We start from the raw sequence: 26668 nt of genomic DNA, 5'->3' as shown, positions 1-26668 counted from the left end.
TGTCCTCCTCCATTACATTAACGGCCTCTCCCGCTGTCGGCTCGTTCTCGTTCATCCCTCGCGTCGCCTTTCACAGACAAATTAAACCGAGCGTTTTATTGGTTATCTAATCATGACTCATTTGTTTGGATGAGTAGATTGTAATTAACATTTAAAATTGGGTTTGGATTGCGCTGCAAATACCAGACGCTCCACTTGCTGCAAGAGGAGGCAGAACAACAGGAGGAAAGAGAAAGAAAGACAAACAGCCAGTGGGGAAAGGCTTCAGGACTTGTTCTGAGTGGAGTGTGTGAGAGAGAGAAAGCGAGAGAGAGAGAGAGTGATAGGGACAGATGGAGACACACAGTGCTCTCTGCCAAATCCTCTTTCGTTCGGTCTGTCCAAATATCCATACCCATTGTCATCTCTTGCACCTCTCTGCCTCCACTAGTTCCTGCTCCCCCTGTCACTGCTGCACTCGTCATGCATCTATGGGTTCAGCCGCCGCGCCGTTCTCCCTGCGTTTAAACCCAACCTTCACATCTGTCACTGCGTCGGCTTGTCTCTTGTTCAGTACCTGTGTGTAGGCCTGGTTGTACTGGCTGTAGTCAGTGGAGGTGTCAGTGGCGTACGCAGCGCTCGTGGAAGTTGCAGCACTGTGTGAGAAGGAGCTGGAGGCCTGGGAGACGACTGGAGCCACGGAGGCGCCGTAAACTCCAGATCCTGACTGTCCGCCGTGGGCTTTGGTCCCCACTGACCCTGAGGAAGCACAAAGTTACATCTGTGTAAGCAAACAAGCTGATCAAACTACTCCTGAAGCCTACTTGGCCTCCTTCAGTATTTCTCCTTTTGATAAAGCTTTCCACCCTATGTCTAAATGCTTATTATAGACGTTTACCTTGGAGGATGACGCCGGGCATCACACTGGCCAGGTTCAAATACGGGTTAGAGGGCAACCTGACTTCTTTAGGAGGATCACCCAGCAGTGAACTCTGACCACTGCTGACCTGAAAGGAAGGGGGGGGGGATTCTTCAAGCCACTTGAAACGACTAATGGTTAAAAAGGGCAAACATTTAGCTTTTTAAAAGTGTATTGGGAATGTTAATATAAATATAATAAGCAATTTTGATTAACTGCTAAAGACCTTTAAAGTCTGGAAGGACTGTTCTGCTAATTACACTTTCACTCCATTAGAAAGACTTTAGAGAAGAGACCAGTGGGACAGAAAGCTGTTCCCACAAGATCTTAAGAGTGCTGTGATTATCTCTGTACACTGAACCATTATAGATGACGTGCGCGTAGAATTGCTTCGTTTTTAGGACAAGCCTTCACTGTGTACACAAATTATTTTTGGTGAACAGGACAAAGGAGAAGAGAGAAAGCTGGACAGGCACACTCTGCTTCAGTAATAGTGTTGAGACAGAGGTGCATTATGGGGATTTCCCAAAGGAGAGTCCTTGAGGGGCTGTTTATGCAAATGCTCTTTCAATGTGTTTGTGTGTTCTGAACGAGAGGAAGCCCCGACAGACTTAAACCAGGAATAAACACCTGGCCACTAGGGACAGAAACTAAAATGGCAGCACAGTGGAAGACTATGGTTCAGCCACTACAGTAACAAACCATTTATCACTGCTTCTTGTCTTTGTTAAATCCCATTATGTTTTTTTCTATTAAGTGATGATATCTGTAAAAACACAAGCACTGTCCCCATTCCCCCCAGAGAGCATTATGGATTCAGACAGATAAATGCAGCCAGAAGCTGACAGGCGCAATAAGAATAATAACCATGCAGTGAGGGGACTGTTTACTGCTCACCATGTTGGTCAGAGGGCAGCCGTTTGTGCTGTTGTGCTGGCCTGATGATGTATAACCTCCCCCGGGGGGTTTAGGGGGGGGTAGGCCATGGCCTGGGTTACTTATACCCAAGGAGTAGCTCTGTCCTGCCAGCTGGGAGCTCACCATGGTCCCCGGAGGAGCCGGCTGCCTGTCGCATGAGGTGGAGGAAGAAGACGGAGTGGAGGAGGAAGCTGAGGGGGTGGTGGGGATCGACAGGGTGCTGCTTGGCTCCACGGCCCCAGTACGACTCTGGAGGTACGGCATCACACCTGCTGCTGAAACCACTACTGTGGCATTGTGGGTAGACACTGGCACTGACTCCTGGACCATCTCTGTAGGAGGAGAGAGAGAGAGAGAGAGAGAGAGAGAGAGAGAGAGAGAGAGAAAGGGCACGGGATCACAGGAAAGGATGAGGAACAGAAAGAAGAAAAAAAAACAGACAAAATAAAGTAAAAGAAATGAAACGTAGGCCATGAGAGATGCCAAATAAACACAAAATGGCTTTTACAGATGACCATCGGCGTCTCGGCCTCGTCTGGACAGACCTAGAATCACTCAGACGGCTGGACTCTAAGAGCTCAGCCCGGCAGTCTCTGTAGAGCCAGATGTAATATTTGCTCATACATCATCACTTATCGTGTTTATTTAGAGCTCAGCACTCTGCTCCACACTCCCAATATTTCACTGACTCCAGGGTTTAATAAACACAAATAAGTACACGCCACGTATGCACAAGGGCGAGACACAAATGGGCACGGAGCACACAACTTAAAGATGCTCATACACACACAGACGCGATCACACTTATTATGAATCCAATATTGCAGTGACAAATGGCCTCAACAGCACAATAAAGGAATCAGTTATAAAGGGCCTTAAGCTAGAAGCCTCCCATCACACACACACACACACACACACACACACACACACACACACACACACACACACACACACACACACACACACACACACACACACACACACACACACACACACACACACACACACACACACACACACTGTTCGCGCACGCACGTCTGTGATAAATAATTTTCACTGAAAGCCCAGCTTTTCTCAGCTGGAGATTTGAATTGTAAATGCGCAGCGGTTTCCTGCGCGTGTTGTACAGTTGTACTGTGAGGCACGTAGGAAGCTGCAGAGCAACCCTGACACCTGACACTCACATTATGAGCGTTATTTCCATATTTCTGTGGGTGTATGTCGCCCCCTTCCTCTGTGTTTACATCCTTTACGACAACAAAACAGGTCCCAGCTGCAACACGCAGCAAGGAAATAGCTCATTGTTGGCTTTTATGACAAATGGAGAATACACATTTATAACGTTCTGTGGCTGATACAGTATATAAATACACACCTGTAGTGTATGTGTATGTGTTTATATCAACAGCCTAATGAGGTCTACTGGGATTAAAAGTAAATCTGACCAGTTTATTTTTCCTGGTTTTTGGTTATTTTAACCATGTTTGGTCAAACAGTGTACAGTAGGCCTCACTGAACTCTGGGGAAAACCTACATAAAGGTTCATTTCACAGCAATAATCAATAAAGTCTTAAATATCACAGGAGAAAAGACTCACTGTCAAATCGACTATTACATTATTAACTGATCACAAACCAGAGTTTTCTTCCACATTGGCTTCTGGCCTATGGAGATTAACTAGGCAAGTCCATTTGTGCCATTATTGCCTAATTCATATGCAATAATTATGCCAAGTAATTTGACAGGAGCACACCGCTGGGACTCGGCCCCTCTCACCTGTAGGGGAGTCCCCCAGGAGGCCTTTCCCCAGCTGCACAAGGCCTGGAGGCCGCAGGGACAAAGCTTTCTGCATCAGCAGCCTGGATGGATCCCCGAGCAGACTGGAGACCTGAAGGAGAGAAAGAACAAGAGGAGGATGAAACATAGGGAAGAACATGGTGTACGACACAATATATACTAAAGAACGCAAGTATAATTCTTGCTGTATTTGGAAAGCCAGTTGAAATGATTATAAAAACTGTTCTCAGTATTTTAAGATGACAGTTTTATCCAGTTTATGAAAAAAACTTCACCAGCCATCAACTAATGTGACTTTTAACTTTCACTTCAGCAATTAAAGAAAACACTAGAGACACTGTAAAAGAAAATATGCAAATGAAAATATATAAGAAAATGTCAGCACCTCCAGCGGAAAGGAAGCAATTAAGGTTTTGATCTTTGCAAGTTTAATGCGCATTAAACAGAAACACATGGCCACAACCAAGTTCAACCCTCAGCGGTCTGTATGCAAATGAGCTGACACAGTGTCACACAGGCAAACAAACAGGGGACACTTACACTACTGAGGCGCTTGTCTTTGATGTGAAGAAGCTGCTGCTGTGCGAGCTGCATATGCAGGAGGTTCTGGAGAACGAGGCCGTTACCCAGCATCGCGTTCTGCAACGGAACCAGACCTTACTGTCACTGGACAAACACATCGACCCACGAAAGAAATGGGAATAGACGTTAGTGGGACCTGGTGTGCTTTCCCTAAAGTGAGCAGCGCTGAGGTGAGAGGAGGTCTGAGGAACGGCAGACTGGCGTGACAGCCGTACTTCCCTAAAACACAGAGAGCCGACAAATGAGAACATCAATCAGTGCCCGCGCTTGTGAGTTTCTGTTTTATATTTGGTTTTCACTAATGCATTAATCAATCATCACCTCAAAAGGCATCCACAAAAGGAGTTAGACGCCAGACAAGCAATCCATCAGTCATTTACAGCACATTTCAGGTTGTCACGCGGGCTTTCAGTTAACAAGCTAAAACAAAGCAATGTGGGTTTATTATGTAAGTAAACAGCAACGTGTTTACTTACATATCAAACTTTTTCAGAGGTAAAGTTTTTCTTTAAATGCTGCTGAGAAGGAGCTCCAGCAAACCAAAGGCAGGCAAGGTGGCGCCTGCCTAAGCTGAAGAGCTACTGTACATCGACTGAGTGAAGACACGCTGCTCATTCTCAAACCATGGCTCATTTGGATGATGTGTTGCTATAGCAACCTCTACCGGCACACTTCTGTGACATCCTTACCACCATTTCGCCTTTTGATTCAGTAAATGTGTTGATCGGTCATTCAGTGGCCGGCGTCTACTGTAAACACACCAGTTCCACCGTTTGTTGTGTTCTTTTGCCTCGTTGGATGGAAGAGTCGATTGTTAACGGTAGTTTCCTCCAGAACAGGTGAAGAAATTTAACATTTAATCAAGGTGCTAATTTTAGATTTTAATTGTGCGAACTCTTCTTTGAGAGCTCCCCCGCCTCACGTCTTCTCTCCTTCCTGCTCTCATTTGTTCCTCTAATGTCGCACGATTTCATTTTAATACCTGATTAGCCATTCATCAAATAATGAAGTCGCCAACGAAGTGATTATCGCATGTTACGGGGTCTAAGAGCGGGACAGACTCGTACTTTGGAACTCTGATTATCGAGAGTGAAAGGACTCAAAGGCTCAAATGAGCAGTTCAGGACACTGATAGGTGTGAAAAATACTTTTCCTAATATTGTTCAGCTGGACGCATGTTTGCTTCACCACATTCAAATTGCCATGTAGAGCTGTTAATCCATATGAGCATTGATTTTGATATGACAGGGCAGCTGAATATATTTAGTACTTACGCCAGTGATCCATAGTAATAAATCAATCTAAGGACTTTGTGGATTAAAGGTAGCTCAATAGGACACAGGTCACCGATACTGGTCCCTGGGCCAGAGACTTAGAGTAATATTTCTCATCTGAAAGTTGCATAAAGGGTAATGAATGATATAACCTGTTAACTAAATGTTATTTTAGTTTCAGCTGCAATTAACGTCTCACTTTAAGTCACAAAGCTCCTTGATTACAAACTAGTCTGCACAGCATACAGCAACATCTGTCCAGCCTCCATCCAGTCATACCTCCTCTTTTCCCAGTGTGGTACGGTCTCATGAGGATCTGCAGGGCAGCGGGGTTCGTCATACTGGTCAGCAACTGGGCCAGGTTTGGTTCTGGTAGCAGACCTTTTCTATTACTCAGAATCTGGAGGAGAGAAATACACACACGCGGGTTTAAGGAAGAACTACTGAGCCTGTGTGTGTGTGTGTGTGTGTGTGTGTGTGTGTGTGTGTGTGTGTGTGTGTGTGTGTGTGTGTGTGTGTACAGTTGGCGTTTTGATCTCGTCATTAGGAGCCCCTGATGGCTGTGGTAATCATTACACTCGTTTACATCATCAGAATATGACTGCAGTGTCAGCAGAGGGGAGCCGGGCTGGGAGACAAATGAACAACAATAAAGGAAGAGAAAGGGACAAAGCGGTGCGAGAACCACCAAAAGGCTGCAGGGATATAAAGAACAAAGCGGATGAGGCGAGAAACTTGAGCCACCAATCAGACATTACCACCAGCTTTACACACCTTGAGCCATGATCTGGAAGCATCTGCACAATCCTGCTGGTGGAGAAGCAGCGCGTTATAAATGCAGCTTCTACCACTCCTTTCTTAGTCACACACAGCAGCAGATAAACCGTGACATTAAAAAATTGCTGTTTTTTACACAGCTTGGCAAGTTTACTCGTGTGACATTTAGAGTTTTAGTGTTTCTTTGCAGCAGACAGGAAAGAAAACCGTAATGATCACAGCTGGTATTGAGCTGAGTGCAGTTAGACTGTGGTCTGCTTCTATGAGGAAGAAGGACGTATCTGCAACAACTACTGTCCTGTACATGTAGTTAAAGGCTCGCTGCAGCAAACCTGAGTCCAGCGCACCTGTCTAGTCAGCACTGGTCTGTGACTGGTTTGTATTTAATGTGTATAAGATGTTGTTTGTGTCTTAATGAGCACACACACGTTCCTTGTTTTCACTTTCAACCACTGAAGCCTGAATTTCATTTGACACGAGAGGAATGTCCTGGAACTAAAGAGATCTGCGCCGCCTTGCATTTAATAGAAAAGCAAAGAGACAAAAGCAGATTCCCAAATAAGAATTCGATCACTCTTTGCATTGCGGAAATTCAATTTAAAAGGCCCAAATGAAAACCTTATTTAATTAGGCCGCGTCAAATCAAATAGTGTAGCCTTTGCTCCGGTGGATCCTCCTCAGCATCGACAGTGCAGTGTTCACTGGGTGTCCCAAAGACGAGGCTATTTAAAACAACGTTAGCAGGAGCGTGATACGTCCCCCCCATCACCCCCCCCCCCCCCCCCCCCACCACCACCACCCCCGGAGGCAAAGACTTCAGCTCAACTCACCCTTGTTTCCTCCCTGTCACTTCCTTAAGAGAGAACATTACTGATGGAGAAAGAGTGGGTTTGACTCCAGCCTGTCAGCAAGAAAGGAGAAGGAGAGTCTGGTGCACATATACAGTATGTCTACCTGTGCCTTACAGCAGGAGAAACTGGTGTTTTTTTGTGTGTGTCCAGGTGTTGAACAAGGCCAGTTGCAGCTGACACGTCTTTCATGGGAAGAAAGCGAGGAGGAGGAGGAGGAGGAGGAGGAAGAGGACAGCAGGAGGAGGAGAGCCCTCATTCCTTTTCTCTTGGCTGCAGGAAATGTCAGCTTGCATCCGTCTATATGGCTACTGGCACAAGATCCAGCCATACACCCACACGCTAAAACACTCACACACTCACTCACACACACCGAGGAGGTAAGGAGGCTGCGAGGAAGGCAAGGCGAGAAGCACGGCGTAAGGAGAAAGACGGGGGAGAAGAAAGGAGGAGGCGGCCATCTGGTCCTCAGCGCTCACACTCGCATCCACGAGGTGGAGGGATGAGAGAACGGCCTCAGAGCAGGGCTGGAGCCAGATCCCGATCTCCTGGTGAAGATCTGATGCTGATTTCACGAGCTGCTCACATCCACTAAACACCTTCTGCTTCTCTACCTGGCTTTTTTTACTCAGTCCGTCATCCCCATCAGCTAATTCATGCAGAAACACATTTGCTCTTGTCTTATAATCGGCTATGTTGTAATTCTGACTGACCATGACTGGCCTGTTTCCCAGCCTGTAATTTTCAACCCGTCAATCTCAAGGCTACAATCACTGCAAGTGCACCTGATAATTCCTTCCCTGCAGCAGCTGTTAATGAAAAGTCAGAGAATGTTTCCTTTACTATTCAATTCAAGTGTTTTACTCTTTCGCCCTCTACAAGCTTCATTTTTCACCATTATTTAGTTATATTTGAAAATTACTCACAAATCTGGTCACAGGTCACAATATTGAAACACTGAAGATTTATATTTAAATATTGATGACAAAAGCATTTTAGTTCCTACAGGCACCTAAAGGAAAATAAATGCAGACACTGCACTTATAAATAAACCAAATAAATCTGTGTCCGTATGAATAAATTATTATTTAGATACTGCAAAGTCGGCTGGTGTGCATCTATTTGAATGTCTGTATGAGCGCACCTACAGTATGCATGAGTGTCATACTGCGATTCTGGCTGTAAGTTGGGTTTATTTCAGGCAGCAGGAGACAGTGGAGGAGCCCAATCAGTCCATAGAACTGTAATTATCATGTCAGTGCCTCTCTGCTTCCACGGCGCTGTGTAGGAGGGACACCGCAGCTACAAAGACTCTTTCACCCAGAGGGTGTTCATGCACGTGCACCGTGTCAAACCTCAGTGTGGCTCATCGCTGGATGGACAATAACCAGCCAGAGCTGACTTCACAATTAGATGTGCAGCAGATGTGGCTGTGAGCGTGCGTCCACACGGCACGGGAAGTCCAGCGCGTTGATGACACAGCGTGTGGCTTCTGATCCGGCCTGAGCCACAGCTGGAATTAACTGTGTGCCTGTAAAATCCTGCGTGGCGCCGCTCCTGAACGCATCGTACTCACCATACCCTGCGCGGCGATGAGTGCGGCCAGAGTGCTCCTCCCTGAGGTGCCCGGGGTGCAGAGGGACAGACGGACCTCGTGTCCTCCCACCAGCGTCCGGTCCATTTCTATCAGCACAGCCTCGGCCTGCTCCGCGCTGTCGTACTCCACCACGCCGAAGCCCCGCACGGGGCTGCCCTCGTCCTGCGCAAGCTAGAAGGACAAACAACACTAATTAACACAATTAGCTGTAGTTTTTGTATTTAGGGAACAATTGTAGCATAAAAACAACTACAAAAAGCAGCAAAAAGGCTAGAGCAGCAAATCAGTGAAATGTCAGATACTGAGCAACCATTACCTGTCGATGCATTGTCCTCATTTTGTTTCTATTCACTACAACCTTGCTTACCATGCCTCCAAGTCTTTTCATTAAACCTCTCCTCCTACATACCTTCATTTCATTTGCCTCTGTTAGATCTGCAGTCTGATGTGTGTCACCGTGTGGCCTTTTACCTAACCAGTCCATTATCCCCACCCCATAACAATGACTTGGAGAAGCACAGGCGGGTAACGGATGAATGGATGATCTGAGGTGGCTCAGCTGTTCATCCACACGCAAGGGAGCGAAATGAAGCACCACCACCAAAAAGGGACAGATACAAAGCCACAGTGTCATCTGTTGTTACCAGACATAGAGCAGAAAGGGTTCATACATTTTTATGAACAGATTTTTCTAAAACATTGACAATTGTTACACAGGACTTTACTTCAGCCTAACGTGACCTTTAAACTAACTGTGCTTTTTCTCCTTTCAGACTTCACTACACCCGCAGCAGCATTATCGCAAACAGCTGTTTTAATTGAGTGAAAGTGTTTTAGAGTGGATCTCCCTCGAATATGCAAAAGGAAATGTACTCAGTGATAATTTGAACTATCTAATTTAAGCTGGCTGCTTATTAGAAGGCGTCTTTCCCCTCACTAGAGAGGGTAAAATGCCTGAAACACTACTTTCATTTAATTTAACTCTAATAAATTAAGGATGAGGAAAAAAAAGCTTTGCACACAGGATCTTTTCTAGTTCACGGCACCATCTAAGAATGGCAAAAGCATTTATCCATAAAACTGACTGGCATTTCATATTTTTCGATTCCACCGCCAAAAACACCAGGATCAAGTCCAAAGCTGACAACAGACCAATGTTAGTGAAATAAAAGGGTGAAAGGCAAATGACGTGATACAGTACGAATCCTTTGGCCTAAGGACATAAGGACATACACGTCTCTGTGCACAAGCAATTAAATTAGAACTGATCTGACATGAGTAATCTGCTAGAAACACACCAGCCACGTCTCGTGAAGCATCTGGCCCTGTACCAAACACAGCGAGTCTATTGAACAGCGTTAACTCCTGATGGTTACTCAATACATTGATCTCTCCTGGCCTGAGAGGACTGCTGAGCAACATTATTTAAAAAAAAAAGCTTCAGTCGTTTCCAAAGTGGGGCACACAACTGAATAATGCAGGCGGGCTGAGAGATTAAAGCTAATGAACGATACTAGACCATAACAATGGCAAAGAGCTCATGGCTGCAATACATAGCTGAACTTATTAAAAGTGGCTGAACTGACTTCAAATGCTTAGCTATGGATGAGGGCTGCAGTCTCCCAGTGTGTTACCTGCGTGACCAAACTCTTCCAGTGGTTGTTGTTGTGTTCCTTCACTTTGCTGGTTGCCTCTACTGTGCACAAACCAATGATTGCTTTAACATTCGTCTGCTAATAAAAGTGATCAAATCCAGACATGTTGTAAGTGTGTAAGGAAAATGATGTGTGAAAAGCTTTAAATGGGAACTGTGTATATTTGCATAACCACAATTGGAGAATCGTAAGAGAATATCAATTCAAAGACGCTGGACATGAATTTTACCCAAGTATCCAAAAATATACAGCCTATACTTGTATTTTGTAAAACGTATGTAAGAAATTTAGGTGCAGATGTGGCACCAAAGCTGGACTTTTTCTGATGCTCAGACTGACACTAATAACTACACGTCACTGGGACAGACATTTAAAGGGTTCATGAGTCAAAATGGACAAATGGCCAGTAGAAAAGTATTTTCTTCGAGATTCGAGTCGGAGGAAAAAGAAGGAAAAGGAGACAGATGAGACACAAAGTCTGAAAAGTGTCCTTTTCCTAAAATTTCCATAAAATGCTGCATAGCCTCATTTTGCCTTGGACCCTGCAAAGCACACTGTCACTCATAACCATGAGCACATGAGTCTGATTCTAATTTACACCGAGTGCTACCAGAGCATCGTGGAGTTAACAGGTGGGGAATTAACGGTTCCACTCAGTCCAACACAGACAGAAACACATGCAGCATGGCTTCTGCCTAAGTTTTGAGATCTGGTGGATATGAATACCCACAACACATAGGACATGAGATGTCATGACACTCATGGTTTATAATGAGTCGGCAGAGCAAAGAGAGCAGAGGGTGGAGGAGGGAGAAGTAAACAGGCTACAGCAGCACGCAGCAGCTGCTTGGATGATTCTGGACGTCAACAGCTGATGTGAGACTTATTTCAGTTTGTCAAATAGATGAGTTCAAAATTCATAGCAAAAAATAAACACCAAAAATCGAAGGTTACTGATTCTTAATATCATTTGCTTATTTTTTTTGTTTTATAATAATATACAGTTTTAAAAACCTTGTGTGCCAATGTAGTAAATAAATACACAATACTAAAGTATTTGAAAAGATTTGTGAATGCTTTTAAACCTTCACATTTACCGGTAATGGCGTGTATGAGCAACACATTCGCATCAAATACATTTGCTGAAGAAGTGGGCAGATTACGAATCAGTGGGAAACAAATGTATTTGTACTTTCTCAGTCTGAGCGCCAACGCCTGTAACCACAGCTCTCAATCAAGTGGCTCTCCAGCGACTCCCTCCCTCCACCTCTCCGCTCATTCGTCTGCCGTTCCCTCCGGTGGCAGAAAGGGATGGATGGAAGAAAGGAGGGAGGAAAATGAATGTGTGTGGGGGAGTAGGTCGATAGGCTATTATCATCAGCATACATTAAGCAAACAGTATGGAAATGACCAGAACCACTTTGTCAGTTGAGAGGTGGATGGATGGATGGATGGATGGATGGATGGATGGATGGATGGATGGATGGATGGATGGATGGATGGATGGATGGATGGATGGATGGATGGATGGATGGATGGATGGATGGATGGATGGATGGATGGATGGGAAGGGGTGGAGAGAGTGGGAGTGGAGGATGAAAGGAAACAAGAGAAAAGAGGAGGGGGTAGAAAAAACCCCATCAGCGATTGATTAAGTGACTGACGAGTGGAGAGTGAGGGAGGCTGACGCAGGACGCGATCCAGAAGCGACGGGGGAAAACAAATACTTTCTAATCATTAATGTTTGTGAGCAGGGGGGAAAAGTGAATAAACTATGAAACATACAACGTACGAAATCAGATTGTATGAAAATGGAATTCAAGCTATCATTAAATTTATGTATGTGCGCTTGTGTATGCAGGAATGAAGTGAGCTCCTCCGCACTCACGCAATATTAAATATTCAATCATTACCCAGGTCTGCACAAACTATTATGCACATTTAAAATATGCAAGTGAGAGCTGTGAGCGAGCCTCGTACACGCCAGCTGTCATTCTGTTCTCTGTGTTTGTGTCCCACCACATACTGGTCATTTTATATGTCAACCAAGGGTTTGTGGCGTTTTATTACACAAATACCTCATTACCCTGTTTCTACTTATTACCTTATTATAAGTAGGACCACATTTGTACTAGAAGATGTTCTATGCACCGCTTTCCTAAACAATTTATAAGTGAGTGTGATTGAGGAAATGCTAAGCTACATGTAGCTACCAGTGTGTGACAGCGCTTCAAGAGGAGGTCCCCGTTCAAGAGATGCTGACTGAGACACTGCGAAGACTCGGTGGAACATCCCTGTCAGTGTGTGTGTGTGTGTGTGTGTGTGTGTATGAGATGGAGTCAGTTTAAACGGTCACATCAGTTGTCTGAACCAAGTGATGAGGTCACGACAGCCCTGTCACAGCTGTCTGTGAATGGTTCACGACCTATCACAATGACAAGTTAAACTGGGATCTGTATGAAGAGCTGCAGAGTTGATCAGAGTGTGTGTGTGTGTGTGTGTGTGTGTGTGTGTGTGTGTGTGTGTGTGTGTGTGTGTGTGTGTGTGTGTAGACAGGGTTGTCCTACATGTCCTCTCATGTATGCACCAGCAGCTGAACCAGCTGAATAAATCAGGGAAGACCTCCTTTACTGACCAAGACTTTGAAGGGCAGTCAGTTTCTCCAAATGCACAGAATTATGTCAAGTTCAAAGATTGAACTTGGGAAGCATTTAATTTGTTGTGCAGCGATGAGTCCTGAGTGTTTTATCTGTGGTGCCTACCGTACGAACTGAAGGGGATCCTACCCATCATCTTTATAGAAATCCCTCCGTCGATGCTTGTTCTTACTCTGCTGTAAATCCATGCTGCTCTAATTTCTTTTTTTCAGAATTCAGAGTTCTTTTTATTAACCACCACCCGCATCCTGATTTTGTTTCTTTATTAAGATTCTCATGCTCAGGGTGGAGTTGACTTTAATGTCTTCGTTCTCGCTGTGACGCATTTTGACTGTCAATTAAATATTGCAGCCTGTAAGTGAACACATTTGAAGTAATGGTCGTCCCGCTTTCCTTTTCTTCTCGAAAATGCACGTACAAAGGGAACATTAAGCCAAATTGAACAGCCAGTGGCCTATGAAGATTAGGAGGTATTCTTTCATTAACTAGTCTGTCTCCATCCATGCTCTATTTCCATTTCTGTTTATCCATCACGTTATTGCCAACACTTTAATCCACATTTCAGCCATTTTAAAGATATCGCTATATTACTCATACAATACATTGTGTTTGTCTCCTAATTTGAGAGTAAAGGTGAGTTTTTAACTTGTTCTCAAGCATCATTATTACATTTACTGTACAGTTGAAAATATGCCAGCCATCTTCTTACTGTGATTGACATTCTACGCCTCTGCACTATTTCACCTCAGCGCCGACTCGCTCCCTCTCCCTCCATCCCGCCATCAGGCCCGGCGCTGTCAGCTCTCACTGCATCCTTTCTCTAATAGGTCTGGCATTCTCAGCTCTGTCCTCCCTCCTTAGTCCTTCCCATCTGCTGTCCTTCTCTCTAATATGGTTGACATTCTTTACCCTCTGCCCCTTCCAACTCTCCCAGCTGACTCAACCTAAAGTGCTGCCTAGAGGGCCCTTTCGTAGGTTGCAGAATTATACCACTCAGGGCCACGGCCACAGGTTAAGTGCAATTTGAACATAGGAAAAGTGACAAGAGGGCTGAATTCTGCCTATGTGCAGAGGAAGAAGTAGGTTTATGTAAGACAGACTGCAAAACAGTAGGTAATACTGTGAGACAGGGTATTAAGAGGCAAATACAGGAGACAACTGAAACTAGAAGAGTGTCTATAAACAGTCTAACGTGCACTTTAGCTGACAATGACCCCAGACCAGCCTTTTTACTTTGCAGAGCAGTAATACTAAGCGTATAACGTTCTTGGGACACTTGGCCATAATAGATGGCAGAAGGGTGACGGTAATGAGGGCTTAATGGATTATCATGTGTCTGCATGTCAGTGTAGCGAGGATATTGCAATTACATAGTCAACATCTTAGACGACTAGACAAAGAAGTGAAGTCTCCACAGTGGAAAATAGAAACAGACACTCATCATAGCTGTGCATGCTAAATAACCGAGCCTATGCTTTTTCACATCCCTAGTAGTATCATACTACACAGTCTCAGTAGCTGCACTTTGAATGAAGCATACATCTATAGAACCATCACACACATCTTATTAGAGTACGCTTTCACATTCTCCACCTTACTACTACCAGGCTGGTGTCAGCATTCAGCTACTGTACAGTAAGTACACTCTCACCAAGCTGGTGGCGAGGGTGTAAGCTCCCCTCTCTGTGTCCTGCAGCGCTTTGCTCACTGTTGGCTCAGAGATTGGAGAAAAGGCTGGCAACAAATCTACTGAACCTGAAGGCCAGTCATTTCCTGCTACGAGAGCCAACTAAACTAAGACTCAGGCAGACGAGCCTAAAGCAGGGGCTCTGATTAAAAGGCACTGTCCCACACGGCCAACCTAGTGTAATAGTACGGTCACTACATGACTACCCTGTTGATGTCGCCCTGGAACATTCAGCATCATTTTTACTCACGGTTTGATTTCATAAGCTTTGTGCCTTAAATATTCCAGCACATACATGCTGAAGTGAAGTCATACACCATAGGTCAAATCCTGCTGGCTCCTCAACAGTGAAGCAACATGAACTAAACACCCACAATGCATCATGGGACCAGGATGATGTGGGTGTATTGATTTCTATGTGGGAGTAGGGCAGAAGGGTGGAGCTAAAGCTGGAAATTCAGAAGATGACCACTGAGTGATGTCTAAATGGGCATGTGGGGGTGGAGTGGATGGAAGGAGCAGGGTGGGATGGAACTCTGCTGAAGGGAGCATGTAAAAAGCAGAGTGGGACGCAGGGAGCTGAAGGGCGGGGCTGGTGTCACAGAAGCCACACATCACCATGGAAACGGTTGCTTAGTGAGGCTAGGAAGCAACACCTCTCACCTGGTGATGGATAAAGGTGTGTGTGGATAAAGTACTGTATGGCTTAAGCAGATTCTAAAGATCCTCCAGTGGAGTTGAATTAATATTAACATCGTCATTTAAGTTTCAACACTACAAGGCTCTGAATGTGAAGCTAGACTTTCACCACTGGCTGCACAGTTTTCTGTACATCATGGTCGTACTGTATGAGCAACGAACCCACCTGGCAGAAGACAGGTTTGTAGGTTTCAGAGAAGAGCTGGGTCAGTTCCTCTGAGTCACAAAGGTCAAGCGGCAGTCGGTCCACACACAAACACTTGGAGTGCAGGTTCTCCTCCTGGCTCAGCTGATTGACGTCCATCCACTGCACCATCAGCGAGCGATCACCCTGCCAAGAGTTGGATTTTGTGTACACTATAAATACATTTTAAAACACTTTCCTTGCCGCTTTATTTTGGCCTACTTGATTCTCAAGTGTTGGTTTAAAAGTTTCTAGGCCCTTAAGATGCAAAAAATGCAAGGCCAGACTGTTATATAATCCAAAGTCAACTCATTTGCGTGCACTGAAATAACATTTAGACTTAATTTGCGTTTACACTGCTGATTTATATTCCATACTAACTGGTATTTTTCTCCCGTGTACCGCTTGTTTTCATCAGCAGCGGCTGATTACAAGGTTCAGCCAAGTTTTCTTGGGAATAAACACTTCAAATTTAAAAAGACTGAAAGCTACAGAACAACATAAGTTCTGCTAGAGACAGTTTTTGTGTGGATGGTCCCATAGTCGAATGCCATTTAATACATAAGATAATCATTTTGAAAACCTGCAGTAACACACCAGCGGTCGGCCCAGCAGCTCAGATCGGGCCCGAGAAGCAGAGTCCTTCTTCATGTACTCAACAAAGCCATATCCCTTGGAGTGGCCCGTCAGCTCGCTGTACACCAGGAAGGAGCGCTCGATGTTGCCGTAGGAGCGCACCAGCTCCTCGAACTGTTGGGCGGTGAAGGTGTGGGGCAGGTTGGTGAGGCAGAGCAGCGAGTCGGTGGGCTGCAGAGTGACGTTGATCAGGCGTCCACGGACAGTGCTGTGGTGGAGGGAGCGGATGGCATCCTGAGCCTGGTCCCCGTTCAGCAAAGTCACAAAGGCTGGAGGAGGGGACATTATGGAGACAGCGACGAGAGAAGACAGACGAACACAAGGACAGACACAAAGAGAGAGGTGCACGGACGCAGGTTGACAGGGACAGTTGAAAGACCCACAGGAACATACATTCAAAGCAGACATTCAAAAACAGGCAGAAAAGCAAGTCACAGAAGATGCCGAATTAAGGCACACCGTTAAAAAACATGCAAAAAAACAACTCACATGAAAAGCAAAGAAAATAAATGACAGGCCCAATGTGGAAAGTGACAATAAAAAGGGAGATGAAATAAAGTTTGGGTCCAGACAGACAGTCATAAAGACAGACACACAGATACACAGAGAGAAAGACAACACATTAGCTAGAAAGCCCATAGGGAGCCACTACGTAGGGGGAATCCACTTTGACATACACATACATACAAACCGTATCTCATTTAAACACAACCTGACTGTCCAGGAACCAGTAATGCTGATTTATAGCTCAGTAGTGGAAGCAATTTATTCAGACTCACAGGGAACATTACATTTAGAAGCATTGGTTTAATTTGGTTCATATTTTTTTTATCTCAAATTACAGATATTTTCTACTACTAATTATCTCTGCTGAATTGATGTCACGTTTTATTTTCTCAGTTTTTGAAAAGATAATCTAGCTCTTGAACATGTGGATTAGTGTTAGCGAATACAATATCACTTACAAAACAAATCCCAGAGTGTGTCTAAGTGGTTTGTGAGACTTATCTGCTGTCGGACACACGCACGCACGCACGCACGCACGCACACAGTGCTGTTAAATGAGCCAAAGCTCACAGTTAAGACGTGATCACCACCAGACAAAATGTACCTTTCACAACCAAACACAGTTACTGTACAGTATGAGGCTGTCACAGCTGGAGGACAACATCACAATCCTGCTTTGTTTATGCAAAATGCACCTGGGGGTAGTCAGTTTGAGAATAAAACCTACAGTTGTGTGTTTTTACTTCTATCAGTATCTGTTGTGTGTCTGACGATCTTTGTCTGCGTGATCACTCCAACAGCTCTTAGGCTGAAAGTGTAGTCAGAACATCTGTGATTTAGAAAATATGCAGACCAGCACAGATGTTTTATTTCCTTCTGTTCGGTCATTAGCTCATATGTAAACAGCTCAAAGCAGACTGGGTCCAATTTAAATAGTTTGGCTCAACCAAAACGTGTGGCATTACAGCAAACATTTACCAGGTTACATTATTGAATCCATTACTAACTGCTTCCATAGTTAAACATTTAAAGGTTTTAGTTGAACTATTTTAATATGAATGCAAAAGTCCAACAGAACTAGTTTTTGACACAGACATCAGTTGAGAAGAAGACAGAGTCAGAGTCAGAGTTCTGCTCAGCGCCAGTGTGTTGTGAATTCTTTTTTGAAGCCCCTTTTGTGTGTTCTTCTAATGGCCCTACATGTTGAAGCTGAAGTAAATGGGACTGACAACTCTAGAAACAGGGCTAAGTCTCACTCTTAGCTCTTATGTTCCATTACCAATAACAAGATGGAAAAGCCAAATCCATCACAGTTAAAATTCAGCATTGTGCAGGAAGTCAAAGCCAAAGAGGTTTCATCTTCATAATGAGCATTAAAATTAGACTGTTCTACATGCTGGACTGAGAACATAAAAATTATTCTGAATTCTGAATTTATTGTAATCCAGTGAAAATTAAATTATGTGCCAGCCTCAAAAGTAATAATGTGAACCTAAAATACGTCCTATAGTCATCACTGGAATGTTGAGAGGAAGAGGAATTAGAGATCTCCCGGTATCTGGCTCCATTTTGCCCCATCATCAGTGTGAAACATCAAACAGCTGTGTACATTTGTTTGTGCATATGCTGAAATTGGGTAAAATTGAGTATTTTAGAGCTTTTCCAGAGAAGACTCTGAACAGCTGCTCATTTACAGACCACACTCCAATCTGCATTAATGTACGTGTTTGTGTTTAACTGTGCTGTGGATAAACAGTGAGACAGAAGTAGAAAAAGACGATGTATTCACTGTATCGGATGTTGTCGGCACGTTACCATGACAACGGACCGTACTGGTTAGGAGCAACCTACAGGACCTTTACCTACATGTATGTGTTGTCTAGCGTATCTGAATGCATTTAAAACACATGCTGAGCAGTGGTTTAAAACATCTGTGGGGCAGGATGCCCCGCTGACCCTCAAAGGCTCCATCGCACTGGCTGGAACAATGTGCACATGCAAACGCAGAGGCCTCTGAAGGCAGAGAACAAACTGCTCCTGTGCATGTGCAGGCATCCGCGCCCGCGTTCGTGTGCAGATCAGGTAGGTGTTGGAATCACGGATGGAGAATATTCGCCAACGGTGCTGAAATGAGCAACAATCGGGACATCTGCTCCACAGGCGTCCTTTAGTTTTCACAGAGCAGTTCACCGTAGGCAGATCTAATACAAGGTCAGCATCGGGCTCACACACAGAAAATCTATCCTCACCTCTCGGAGTCTTCATCTATCAGCCTGTATTCCTGCAGCCACTCTCCCCTCCAGTGCTCCCGTATCTCTATTGATCTCCGTATTGTGTTTTTTGTGTCTTTTCTTCCCACCTCACCTCCCTCTGACTCCAGTTTTTAATTTTATCTATTGGCTGTTTGCCTGCCTGTCCTTTGGTCTCTCTTACTCCTTCTCTCCCAGTATCTCCAGCTCCAGTTCCGTGCGCCTCCATCTGTCTTCAGATACTGCCTCCACCCAAATCAATTACCTCAAACTCCATCTAATACTCCTTCAAACACACATACTTGCACACTGTAATGGATCTTTTGCACTAAGCTGGGAGCCTAATCTGGTTTTAACCCGCTAAGTATGCAACCTAACATTAGGCGTTACGAGGCGATGGGGAGAATATGGTTTGAGCTTCATGTCAGAGCTCTCTCCCTCTCTTTGTATCGCCTCTAATGGCACAGTGCAGGCCAGGAAGCGGGGGCTGACGTCAAATACTGCTCAATACTTTCTGCCGCAGTCAAAGGGAGATCTCCGAGACTCCTAAAGAGCGTGAAAATAATTTTATAATTCACAGTCTGGAAATCATTGAGTGGGCTACAGCACCAAGTGAACTTTTTTACACACAAAAAAGAACAAGAGAAAACACGAAAAAATTCATACAAAAGCGCCAACGTCTTAATTATGGGTCTGCTTCTGAACATGTCGATTATTACCCCATCTTCCTATGAGGAGCGTGTAGGGGCGCAGGAAAAGAAAAGAAATCCTCCATTGAAATCACCTCGAAGGCTGCAATTCTGCTGCCACGTTCCCAGTTGAAGGAGCTAATTAAAAACAGGGGAGTTACATACATGCAACAGTGGACCCCTGAAACTCAAGGGGCTGCTCCTCACGCCGTCTACAAGTTGGCCCTGCTGTTTCATCTCAGCCCGATGCCAACATGAAAGCATCCAATGGGCCAGCCTCAAACAAACAGCTCCACGTTTAACAGAACAATGCTTGACAATCAGGCAGCTCAGCATATGTTAAACAGCATTATGACACGACAACTACACACCTGTTAGTCATACATGTGCTGCTGAAGCTGGACAGAAACTGAGAAACTATGTAATAATGGCCTATTTATTAAATAACCAATATCGAAAAAGACAAAGAGATGTTTTGTTGTGACAGCAAAAGGAGGAAGGGAAGCAGAAGATGTGTACATGACTGTGCATCAGTGTCCGTACAATAAAAGCACCCGGCTCACTTCCGTTTAGGATCTACACTTCTGACAAGCTGTACACTGCTGCCAAGCCAACAGCCCGACAGCGTCTGGCTGCCTTAACAGGCCATCACTGTAAAATATAACCTCTGAATTATGGTGATCGCTAGTTTCTGACAGATAATTGGCATTCACATCCACACAGCTGTCATAACGGTGACTGACAACTCAAAATACCCACGAAGCTCCAATATGCAACTGAACGTACAATACTGTACCTACAGTTATGGTACATGGCATTCAGCACACTGGCCAATGCAAAACAACACTATAAACATCTTCATTTTATTAAAACATATAACACTGACAAACCTCAAGTGTGAGTTTGTGTTATGGTCAATAGATTTCACCAGCATCGAGTGGGTTATTCATCCAGGCCGATAAAAACATTTTATCCATTTCACAAGACTATCTCTGCTAAAAGAGATGCTTGAGTAATGATCTGAAAGAGATTAAAAATATTACAAAGATAAAAGCAGGATAAGAAAAAACCAGGAAGCTGAGGACAGCGTTTGGAGATGACATCCTCAGAGCAGATCTTCCGGGTCCTGACCACAAAGCCCCCGAGGATGCTCCTAACTGTCACTTTAACGCAGCAAACATCATCTTTGAGGAGCGCACGGTTTGATGTGAAAGGCTAATCAGACATGTGTTGTCTAAAAGGCAGCTAGTTTCCACAATGAAGGATAAAGGCATAAATTACACGTGGCCCCCTGCTGACAGGCTGTTTACCTCTGACTTAATGCAGTAAGACACCATCAGCAAATACTGTACGTCTACAGATGCAACGCACACAAACAGCTAAACAGTTGATTGAGCCTCTTATTTGTGTCTCTTCTGCATCTCTGTGGTTTTTCCTCTCTGCTACTAAACACTTTAGAGGATCTCTATCCTCATCTCTCATCCTCTCCCTCCTCTCCAGCACTCTTCTCATCCTCAGAGCCCTTTGTCTTTTAACACGTCAGCCCTCCCACACTTCCCTCTCCATCATTACCACCTCCTCTTGATTCGCGTTCTCGTCTCTCACTGTATCCATCCACTCCCCCCCACAGTCCATGGCAGTCCTGATGAAGATTCAGTGCTTAATTATCAAATCTGTATCATTATAAACTTACTCAATATCAAAACTTAATGGCACGATTTTTCCAAAAATGTAACAGTTGAACCACACTTATTTCTAATAGTCTAGAGACGTAATCTCTGTTACTCCACCTTGATTTGTGTCTCAATCTCAGCCACTCATTTTAAGCCTTTAGCTGTTAGTTTATTAAGTCAAGTTCATGTAGGAGCCACGCAGCACGGTGGTACAGTGGGTAGCACTGTCACCTCACAACAAGAAGGTTCTGGGTTCAACTGTTATATTTTTGAACAAATCGTGCCATGGATGTCCTGTAATGTGTTTTTATAGGCCATAGATTGTTTTGTCATATACTTGATATTAAAAGGTGCAGATGCTGTTGTGGAGAAAAGCAGCATCGGTGGTACAGTATCATCACAGAGCAGTAGTTAACGTGATTTGCGATTGATGATGTCTCATCCTCATAACCCTAACATGCTCCTCCTAAGTGTGCACCATCACGTATAACATAACTTTACCCTAATTCATCACAAATTTCACTACCCTACCTTACAGTATCTCCATTAATGTCTTAATGTGTAATCTGTGGGACTAATAAAGGCATTCTTAATGTACATACTGTATGTGAGGTTGTAGTACATGGACACAGTATCAGAAAGATGGAGGGATGGATGGATTAGACAAATGCATGGAGTGGATCAAACATAAGCCGTTTCTTCAGCCGGTCGCCCACTCAACACGCCCACAGCTACGTTGTTCACTCAGCTGCTCTGTCCCTGGTTTGACTGTTTAGATGAGGCACCTTTTCATATATGACCAAAATAAGAAGATCTAAAAGAAGTGATTTACACAATCCACACATGATGCGTCAGTATTCACCACCCAGCCGTCAACTTTCCACCCCCTTCCACACCTCAGACGTTTTCCTCCATCACCTCCTAAAATCAATAACTTCATTCGCATATTAATTAAAAGCCACATTTACTCAGTGGGATTTCCAGCTAATACAACGCATGTGTGAAAATGACATGCACATTACAAGAAGCACTCGACTGCACTGTGAGGCTGCACTGTTTTTTAAGAATCTGCATACACCCCACAGAGGAACCAACACACTAAATGACTGTACTAATGATATCTCCATCTTTAAATGAATACATTGGAAGTGCGTAATCAATTAGAATACAAAGAGTGCTTTAGTTACTGTACATTCTAATTCACAGGATTCACCGCTCAGCCAGACACACACAGAGCTGCGTTTACCAATAATGAAACATGATTATTAAAAACTACATAGTGATGATACTTCAGGGAGTCACTGAATGACACACTTTAAACATAAAAAGGAAGTGTCATTCTTGAGTACGTCATTTAAGGCAGTGCACGTCCTCATCTAAACCTGCCTGTGTGCTTTAGTTTATCTATGCTTAAAAATCTTGATGGGCCCAAAAGCTTTAAACTGAAAAAGCAAGGCCACCGATAAACAACAGGCCTAAAAAACAAACACACACGTCCTGACTAAAGGGGAATGATTAAATCTGGTTTCCCATGAATAATTTCAAAAATAAATAGATTGCAACAGACTTGAGTTATTATTGAAGCCACAATCGATAACTTAATGTCCGAAACGTAGAAAAGCAATGCTGACATTCTCTAAGCACTTCCTCTCCGGCCTCCTACAGTGACTAGAGGCCTTGAAAAGTAAGAGAAATCCACAACCTCAATATTTTAGCATCTTCTAATAAGACTAATACAATAATAGAAGCGGAGTGTCTATTACTTTCCCACAGTGCACTTAGAACACACACACACACACACACACACACACACACACACACACACACACACACACACACAGAAATATGTTATGACATGTTTAGTCAGCTAGGCAGCAAAAGGTAAGATATGCCTAAACAAAGCCTACATGTGATCAAATGATAACGGTCACAGCACATTTGCATGGCCTGCTCTGATTTGCATTTAGTTATTCACAAGGAAACAGATGGACGGATAAGAGGAGAAAGAGATGGAAGAGAGTGTGATGTAGGGAAAAAGACAGAGGACGAGAGAAGAGTGACGAGGAAGCAATTAGACGGACTCCGCTGCTGTCACTGAAGAGGAACATGGAAAACTAAGTATGAAAACAGAAAGAGCAGTGCTGAGCCTCCTAATGTCTCTGTTCACCACTGTAGTGTTGTGCAGTCCTATGAGAGCAGCCTCAAAACACACTGACTATTAAAGAGCCACAGCATCAGCTCCAATTACTAACGCCCCGTTTTGAATAACTGCTCTTAATGCGCTGCAAAGCTGAAGCGGTGGTGGAAGTGCTCAGAAGCTCTTCAGCAAATGATGGAAGCAGGCACCAGCCTTATGTAAGTGTGTAGGAATGTGTTGTGTGTGAAGCCAGGATATAGTTTTGTAACATCTTTACAAAAGTGTGTCACAGAACTTCAGTATTCAAGAAAAATAAATGATGTCAGCTTTTAATTTTTAACACCTCAAAATGTTTGTTTCAGTTTCTCATGAGATCACATCCTACATGTATTACAGCGCGTACATTGTGAAATGCCTCTAAATGTTCTGTATGATCATACAGCTGAACAGAATGAGTGCGTTCATGTTCCGACCCCGCAGCTTCCACCCTCTGGTTCTGGACTAAACGCAGGCTTCCAGATATCACGATCTGCCAGCAGCCGAGCGGATCCACATTCCCTTCAGCAGCATCAGTACCAGCATCAGTAAGAGAAAAACTCAAATCAGCTGCAAACGCAGGGATATTAATCTCTGTGACAGATGGTGAACGCAGTGAAGGCAGGACGGCTGATAACTTATACAAACCAATAGTGAATGTGAGACAACAGCTTTATTGAGCCGGTAGAAGCGACCGGCGCTGGGTCCTTCCTGCAGCACTCATCGGTGTGTGTGTGTCCTGGACTGTGACATGCTGTATGTTCTACTCTCACTACTACACACACAAAGCATCAGACCAATGAGCTCTGCGCCAGCGTTGCCTTCATTACTGGACTGTGCACCGACAAACACAAAGCGCTCCATTGAAAAGCAGGGAATCCCCGGATAACCCTCACTATTGTCCTCCCAGATCCCCCGTTCCGCAGCACTGCCGAATTAGTCCACATACCTCTGGAGTGTGGAAGCGCCTAAGCTCAGGTTGGGTGACTGGATGGATGAGGTTGGCAGATTTCTAACTGGCTGGTGTGTAAGCAAGCGCCTGGTAAGGTTCACGTCAGCCTCCATGGACTTATAGAGACCGGAAAAACCGAAACCCCTACTATACCCAACATAAAACAATAATCAGTCCATAATAATCAGCTGTTTAAAAGTGATGGCACAGATCACTGCCCGAGGAAACGATGACTGGCAGTGTAAATGGATTGACAGAAGCTCAAACTGAACTTTAATGTTTGATTTTTTGGCTTCTAATCTAATACAATTTAAAATGCACAGTGGGCAGGCCCATTTAACAGCATAATTTTTCTGAAGCTTGTGGCAACAGGTGAATTAAAAATCCTTTTGATGCGTCGCCCAAAATTTAAATTAAATATCAACAGAGCTGGAATGTGAATATGCAAAATTTGTAGCCAACTCATAATCTGCTCCGGTAATGAGCTTTTATAATATGCTGGCAAATCCTGACGAAGATGTGAACATGAAGCTTGACAGCGATGGATATTTAAAGTATGAATTCAGGCCATGTGGCGAAGAGTAATAATTATCTAATGGTGAGGAAGGGACACAAGTAAAGACAGGAAGAAGAGAGGGAAAGTGTGGAAAGAATGAGAGGTCTGGATCCTCTGTGACCTAAGATAGAGAAAGAGGAAGGCAGCAGAGGCAGGGGATGCTGACGTGCGTCTCAGTGTGTGCAGACAGTGTTTAAGGAAAAATACCATTAGCCAAGAAGGTGAAGCAACGGTCCGAAGCGACGCCACAAATGGAAACAGGGCTATGCACGTGCACACACACACACACACACACACACACACACACACACACACACACACACACACACACACACACACACACACACACACACACACACACACACACACACACACGTGCACTGCAGGACTCGCTCAGACACAAACACTGGGAGCGCTATGACCTAATAAGTCCAACGGTGAGGCCCGGCTCGCTGGGCTGATATGGTCATGAGATGCGGATACATGCCAACGCTGCTCCAAGCAGTACATTTCAATTAGAGCAGTCATACACAAGATAGTGTATGAAATGCAACAAACTGGGGGCTCCATTGGTAAAAACAAGTAAACTGAACAGTAAAGACCCTTTAAAATAACAGGAGCAGAACAAGAGGATCAGGACAAACCGAAGAACCACACTACCATTAACACAGTGGCCTTCTGACAGACAGACAGGAAAGAGTTCCTGACTTGGTATAAAGATTATATGTGGAACCTTATGTTTCAGAGGCCGATCAGACAGTGACACACACTGGGTGACACCAGCCTCTGTTCGTGGCGTCCCAGAAGAAACCGTCCCTCACAAAGTGGCACAAAACTGCAAGATTGGGCTTTGCCAAATAAGTCTGATGAATATTTGGCAGCACAGTCTTTGGACAAATTGAATCAGGGTAATTGAAAATTGGATGTGTTTAAGCAAGTTTGAACCAGGCCAAGAAGAGCAGGAAACCTTCACAGTGCAGAGCGTGACTGTATAATGAAAAACTCTAAAGGAGTCCCAAACTGCTCAGATATTTAAACAAACAGCAACACTTCACAGTCCTAAGTGACTGCTTGAAGCTTGATTGTGCTCTCTGTCTGCACTTCTGAAGAGCTCAGCTGATGGAATACTGCAGGTCTGAACCTTATACCAATTATAAATCTCCCTGCACACACAATTCCCTGGAGAATTCTGCCATTCTTGATCCGTGTGTCCTCGACAGCAGAAACAGAAACAGGTTTCCTGAATATCAGCATTGATGTTTGGAGATAACAGTGTAAATCACTGTGGACCGTGGCTGAACTGAGGAATAAATTTACAGCACGGTTCCACTTGAATGGATATTTGTGTCCTCTATCATAGTAAAAGTACACTTTCTAAAAAATACCAAGACACAAATGCCATTTAGCATTTTGAACAAAAGCACCAACAGAATGATTTTAAACCTAAACATCCTTAATCAAAGTTCAGTGGGGGAACTTTCATTCCTTTTGTGATTAATAATTTATTCTGCATTTATTGCAGAGCCTCGGGGCTGATGATAGCAGAAAGATACATTACCCAATTAGAAATACTGTGATTTCACTGATTAAAACTGAAGGTCTGCCTCAGAATGACAAAGCAACAGGGCTGGATATTTTCTTACAATACACACACACACAC

The 26668-nt window shown here is 44.2% G+C and overlaps 1 protein-coding gene across 4 annotated transcripts in view; it reads right to left on the bottom strand.

Annotated features, from left to right (window-relative positions):
* raver2 (ribonucleoprotein, PTB-binding 2) overlaps nt 1–26668 on the bottom strand; it is a 49584-nt gene that overhangs the window by 7403 nt on the left and 15513 nt on the right. For 3 of the 4 annotated variants that reach the window (XM_029146130.3, XM_029146131.3, XM_055507971.1), the window contains 10 exons: nt 16171–16478; nt 15556–15720; nt 8671–8862; nt 5749–5869; nt 4332–4414; nt 4154–4252; nt 3593–3704; nt 1796–2148; nt 878–986; nt 557–738 (listed from right to left, as the gene is read on the bottom strand). In XM_029146130.3, coding sequence (XP_029001963.1) covers nt 557–738; nt 878–986; nt 1796–2148; nt 3593–3704; nt 4154–4252; nt 4332–4414; nt 5749–5869; nt 8671–8862; nt 15556–15720; nt 16171–16478 — 1724 coding nt within the window. The remainder of the gene's footprint in view (nt 1–556; nt 739–877; nt 987–1795; nt 2149–3592; nt 3705–4153; nt 4253–4331; nt 4415–5748; nt 5870–8670; nt 8863–15555; nt 15721–16170; nt 16479–26668) is intronic. The other variant, XM_029146133.3, reaches the window with a different exon arrangement.

The sequence above is a fragment of the Betta splendens genome, chromosome 4 (assembly GCF_900634795.4).
Source record: "Betta splendens chromosome 4, fBetSpl5.4, whole genome shotgun sequence".
NCBI classification, from domain to species: domain Eukaryota; kingdom Metazoa; phylum Chordata; class Actinopteri; order Anabantiformes; family Osphronemidae; genus Betta; species Betta splendens.
This window is presented reverse-complemented; position numbering and strand designations above follow the sequence as displayed.